This window comes from Rhinopithecus bieti, unplaced genomic scaffold (assembly GCF_001698545.2).
Source record: "Rhinopithecus bieti isolate Rb0 unplaced genomic scaffold, ASM169854v2 scaffold_65, whole genome shotgun sequence".
In the NCBI taxonomy this organism is placed as follows: domain Eukaryota; kingdom Metazoa; phylum Chordata; class Mammalia; order Primates; family Cercopithecidae; genus Rhinopithecus; species Rhinopithecus bieti.
In genome coordinates this window covers 4,388,587-4,394,515 of record NW_016803344.1, presented here as the reverse complement: position 1 = coordinate 4,394,515, position 5,929 = coordinate 4,388,587, and the positions used below count along the sequence as shown (strand labels likewise).

General features: G+C 48.1%; 1 protein-coding gene across 4 annotated transcripts in view; it reads left to right on the top strand.

The window, feature by feature from the left end:
* Positions 1–2,873, top strand: part of SMOX (spermine oxidase) — a 40,400-nt gene extending 37,527 nt beyond the window's left edge. For 3 of the 4 annotated variants that reach the window (XM_017878125.1, XM_017878135.1, XM_017878144.1), the window contains exons 7-8: positions 1,882–1,971; positions 2,397–2,873. In XM_017878125.1, coding sequence (XP_017733614.1) covers positions 1,882–1,971; positions 2,397–2,534 — 228 coding nt within the window. In that variant the 3' untranslated portion in view covers positions 2,535–2,873. The remainder of the gene's footprint in view (positions 1–1,881; positions 1,972–2,396) is intronic. The other variant, XM_017878152.1, reaches the window with a different exon arrangement.
* Positions 2,874–5,929: the final 3,056 nt, after the last annotated feature.

The following is a 5,929-nucleotide window of genomic DNA, read 5'->3' as shown; positions in this document are numbered from 1 at the left end:
ATCTGAAATATACATTTTGCTCCCATAAAGTGGATTTTGAGTTCCCCCCATCAAGTAGACACACACAGTAAATGTTAAAACTCAACAGAGTTATATTTAAAACAATTATTTGGTATAATTGGTGAAGAAGAGTTCAGTCAACCAGCATCTACTGTGCCTGCCCAACGGTGCTCAGAGGGAAAGAGAAAAGGACTGGTGTTTAAAGAAAGAGAGGTCCTCAGAAAGGCCCTTTCAGGTGCGACAGCCATCCTGCTAAAAAGCAAATCTCTTTTCACTTGCATCAGTTAGGACTAGTGCATGTAACAAAAAGCAAAGCAAAGCAAACACAACTGTGACTTAAACAAGGAAAATCAAAAGGAAATCTGGAGGCAGGCAGCAGGATCCCGTATCATTAGCACCTGGCTCTCATCTTCAAGACCATCTTGTGGTCCAAGAGGGCTGCAGAAGCTCCAGTTCTCACATCTGCATCTGAGGCTGGAAGGAGGAGGAAAGGCAGATGGCAAGAAGGGAACCCTTGGAGCTGAGTCAGCTGTGTCTCTAAGCAACAGTGGACTTTAATGCTTATTGGCCAGAACATAGTCACGTGACTGCACCTAGCTGCTAGAGAGGTTGGGTAGTATCATTTTTATTCTGGATGGCAATGGACCCAGTTAAAAATCAGGACTTTGTTATTGAGGAGAAAGAGGAGAATGGGTGGATGTGGGAGTAGGCAGCTTGCACCCTGACACAGTATACAGCACCCCTTTCAGTGTAATAGCCTCTGTGGGCTCCTTGGTGGTAGGATACAGCCTCACTACTCAGGGTAGGTAGATCAGTACCAGCCTCACCTGGGAGCTGGTTAGAAATGCAGACTCTCAGCCTGGCCAACATGGCGAAACCCTGTCTCTACTAAAAATACAAAATCAGCCAAGCATGGTGGTGCACACCTGTAGTTCTAGCTACTCAGGAGGCTGAGGCATGACAATTGCTTGAACCCGGGAGGCGGAAGTTGCAGAGAGCGGAGATCATGCCATTGCACTCCAGCCTGGGTGTCAGAGCGAGACCCTGTCTCAAAATAAAAAACAAAAAACAACAACCCCTGCCGCCTCAAACACACACACACACACAAATAAATAAATAAATAAAAAGAAATGCAGACTCTCAGCCCACCCCAGACCTGCTGGATTAAAAACTCTGCATTCTGGCCAGGGATGCAGGCTCCTGCCTCTAATCCCAGCAATATGGGAGGCTGAAGTGGGAGGATGGCTTGAGCTCAGGAGTTCAAGACCAGCCTGGGAAAAAAGTAAAACCCCCATCTCTACAAAAAATTAAAAAAAAAAAAAAATTAACCAGATGTGGTGGTGTGTGCTTGTAGTCCCAGCTACTTAGGAAGCTTAGGTGGGAGGATTACTTGAGCCCAGGAGGCCAAGGCTGCAGTGAGCTGTGTAATAGAGTGAGACACTGTCTCAAAAATAATAAATAAAAACTGCATTTTATCAGGATCCACAGCTGGTGCCTTGCATGTTGAATTTGAGAGGAACCAGGATAAAGGCCAAACGCAAACTTGGGGTGCAAGAACTTGTACCTTGCCTAGACCTCACCTAGACAGCCTGCTTTCTCAGGGCTGAACCCTGGCTGTACCAAAATTCTCACTGTCCCCTGAGCAAGGCCTGCTTTGGTACATTTTTGCCCGCACCTTTTCCTCTGTCCGAAATGTCCTTTGCCTGTCTGTTCACTCAGCATCTTCTGAGAACCAGTTCAAAGGTCCTGTCCTCTGGGAAGCTTTGTGGGATCCCCTGACACTGGGCCTCTTTTCTGGGCTGTTGGCGCCATGTGCAAACCCCATTCCATCACGTATGACGCTGTTTAGTAATTGGGTTTCATGTCTGGCTTCCTCACCAGCATGGAAGCTCCACAAAGCAGCAGCCTGGTCACCTTTTCTCTTCCAAGTGCCCAGAACAGCCCCTGGATGCTAACAGGGGCGCCGTAAAGGTTTGTCAAATTACCACCGACTTTATTGAGTGCTTTGTTCTTCCAGGTTCTAAGTGCTTTAGATACATGATTTCCCTTAATCCTTACAACCACCCTCCGAAGTAGGTGGTGTAAACCCATTTGACAGATGAGAAAAGCAAGGCTTAGGGAGGTTAAACCACCTGCCTCAAGTTCACAAGAGGCACAAAGAGCATTTAAGACCGCAGAGCCAGGACTCCTAATGGCCTCAAGACAGAAAGAGCCAAGGGAAGAAGCAGGGGAAAGTGGCCAGATAGGATGGGCAGCTCTTCATCCTGTGGAAGCAGCAGCACCTGTGTCTCAGAGCCTCTCTAATTTGTCATTGGGATGGGGGGTTCTGGTGGAGAGGGGTGGCCTCGTGGCCTCTGCTGCTCCTCCACCCTGACCTCCCTATCCCCGCCCCCCAGCCCATGCAGGTGCTGTTTTCTGGTGAGGCCACCCACCGCAAGTACTATTCCACCACCCACGGTGCTCTGCTCTCTGGCCAGCGTGAGGCTGCCCGCCTCATCGAGATGTACCGAGACCTCTTCCAGCAGGGGACCTGAGGGCTGTCCTCACTGCGGAGAAGAGCCACTAACTTGTGACCTCCAGCCCACCCCTTGCTGCCATGTGCTCCTGCCTTCCTGATCCTCTGTAGAAAGGATTTTTATCTTCTGTAGAGCTAGCTGCCCTGACTGCCTTCAGACCCGGTCCTGTAGCTTTTCTTTTTCTCCAGGTCGGGCCATGAGCAGGTGGGCTGTTGAGTTACCTCTGTGCTGGATCCTGCGCCCCCCTTGCCTACCCTCTGTCCCGCCTTGTTATTGTAAGTGCCTTCAATACTTTGCATTTTGGGATAATAAAAGAGGCTCCCTCCCCTGCCCCTCAGCTTCTCTCTGGTTTTCTCAGCCTCTGTGTATGTGTGTGTGTGTTTATTTCTGTCACACCCCCTTTGAGTGAGAAGGAGAAGGTGGGGGAGCCCTGGCCTGGCTGTGTCCCCAGAGGGAAGGTGCTGCTTTTACTGGAAGGGGTGTCCCCTCCCCACATCTGTTGGGGTGTTTACCTTCCTGCCAGTAAGGCCCCTCAGGAATACAGGCCTCTCACTGTCCACCTGCTCCTTCAGGTCTGGCCTGAGTCTGCCTGCTGGCCCTTTTTTTGCTGGACTTCTCTGAGTTTAATTGAGTGACACACTGCCTGGAGTAAAGGAGTTCTGTAGGAGGGACCCCAGCGGTGGTGGCTCCATGCCAAGCCTAGGTATGTTCATTGTTTTCTTTTTTGTTGTTGTTGTTGAGACAGAGTCTCGCTCTGTCGCCCAGGCTGGAGTGCAATGGCGCAATCTCTGCTCACTGCAACCTCCGCCTCCTGGGTTCAAGCAATTCTCTGCCTCAGCCTCCTGAGTAGCTGGGATTACAGGCGCCTGCCACCACGCCTGGATAATTTTTATATTTTTAGTATTTTTGTAGTTTCACCATCTTGGCCAGGCTGGTCTCGAACTCCTGACCTCAGGTGATCCACCCGCCTTGGCCTCCCAAAGTGCTGGGATTATAGGCATGAGCTACCGCGCCTGGTCTGTTCATTGTTAATTAGTGTCACCTGGCCACTGGGCTGTGGGTCTGGCCCCTGGGGTGGCCTCCTTTTGAATATCTGGGCAGGTGATCATTCTGGGCTTTATTTTTTGGCAGGGGGAATATCCTAAGGCCTGCCATTTATTGGGGATAGATTTTCTTCTCTTCAGCTGGATTCAGTGCTTCTAACACTTTGGAAGGCCAAGGTGGGAGGATCGTTTGAGCCCAGGAGTCTGAGGCTGCAGTAAGCCATGATTGTACCACTGCACTTCAGCTTGGGTGACAGAGTGAGCCCCTGTCTCAGAAAAATAAAAGAAGGTGTTATTTATAATCCTTTACATGTAAGCTGTCAAGCTTCTCAGTATTAAGGAATAATTCACACACCAAATATAAAGTGATCAATACTTTCCTTTACCTACTAGGCATCTAGAAAAGGGTCCTAGGCTGGACATGGTGGCTCATGCTTGTAATCCCAGCACTTTGGGAGGCTGAGGCAGGAGGATCGCTTGAGCCTGGGAGCTTGAAACCAGCCTGGGCAACACAGTGATACCCCATCTCTACAGGTGTCTCTAAAAAAAAGAAAACCTTTTTTTTCTTCTCTTTTTGCTGAGTAAAAAGAGACACCTACCCCCCTTACGTATACTCACCCACATATATAGGAACACATATCTACATATACTCACCACTACACCTTACACATAACCCACATGGCATATACAGGTACACACACCTATATACACTCACCTCTACACCCTACACATATGCCCATCTACATACACACACAGAACCTTAAAGAATAGTCATTTTGTTACTCCACATTTCTAGTGATGAAATTTGAATCCAGATCCACATGGATCTGTCCATGTGGTTTAAGCCCAAAAGCTATATAAGAATACACTAAAATGTCCCCATTCACACTATCCCCAGTCATCTTAAAGAAGAGTTCGTCATTTTGTTATCCTAGATTTCTAGTGATGAAATTTGAATTCTATAGAGTTGAAGGGGTGGGGTGATGGGGAGAAGTTATGAAGAGCCAGGTAGGCCTCTCTGGTCTAATTCCATGTGAGCTTAGGTTAGGTCCCCTCCTTGGACATTTAGGGCCCTGCCCTTGATAGGACATGCCATCACCTTCCTCCTCTCAGGTGATTGATTGATTGATTGATTGATTGAGATAGCATCTCACTCTGTTGCTCAGGCTAGAGTACAGTGGTGCGAACATGGCTCACTGTAGCCTCAGACTCCTGGGCTTAAATGATCCTCCTTCCTCAGGAATAGCTGGGACTATAGGCACGTGCCACCATGCATGGCTAATTTTTATTTTTATTTTTTCATACAGACAGTAGTGTCTTATTATATTGCCCAGGCTGGTAGGTTGTGATGGCGATGTCTAACACACAGACACACCTACACACATGCTTACCTACATCCACGTACACACACACACCTATGTGCACAAACCTCACAGACATTTTGCTTTGCCAGGGTTGATCCACCAGAAATCTTCATGGAGCTTATATCAAGGGATTCATACCCACCTGCTGGCATAGCTGAAAAATATCTAAGTATATATATGAATTTTTCTTTTTTTTGAGACGGAGTTTCACTAAGTTGCCTAGGCTGGAGTGCAGTGGCATGATCCTGGCTCATTGCAACCTCCACCTCCCAAGCTCAAGCGATTCTCCTGCCTCAGTTTCTTGAGTAGCTGGGATTATAGGCACGCACTATCATGCCTGGCTAATTTTTCTATTTTGAATAGAGTCGGAGTTTTGCTATATTGGCCAGGTTGATCTCAAACTCCTGACCTCAGGTGATCCACCTGCCTCGGACTCCCAAAGTGTTGGGATTACAGGCATGAGCCACTGCGCCCGGACTATATATGAAAAATTCTCTGAATAGAGGATCTGTTCATGTAGTTTAAGCCCAAAAGTTGTCCATGTGATTACAATACACTGAAATGTTCCCTCTCACAGTGTCCTCAGTCACTGTTGCCTCTCCCACAGCCCTATGGGTATCCATTCCTACATGTAAGTCAATATAAAAACACTCTTCTCCCTCCTTTTTATACAAAAGCGCCAAAGTATTCATCCTGTCCTGCATTTTGCTTGCTTTAGTTAACAGTATGTCTTGTAGGCTGGGTGCGGTGGCTCACGCCTGTAGTCCCAGCACTTTGGGAGGCCAAGGTGGGTGGATCACCTGAGGTCAGGAGTTCAAGACAAGCCTGATCAACATGGTGAAACCCCATCTCTACTTAAAGTATAAAAAATTAGGCCGGGCGCGGTGGCTCAAGCCTGTAATCCCAGCACTTTGGGAGGCCGAGATGGGCGGATCACGAGGTCAGGAGATCGAGACCATCCTGGCTAACACGGTGAAACCCCGTCTCTACTAAAAAATACAAAAAA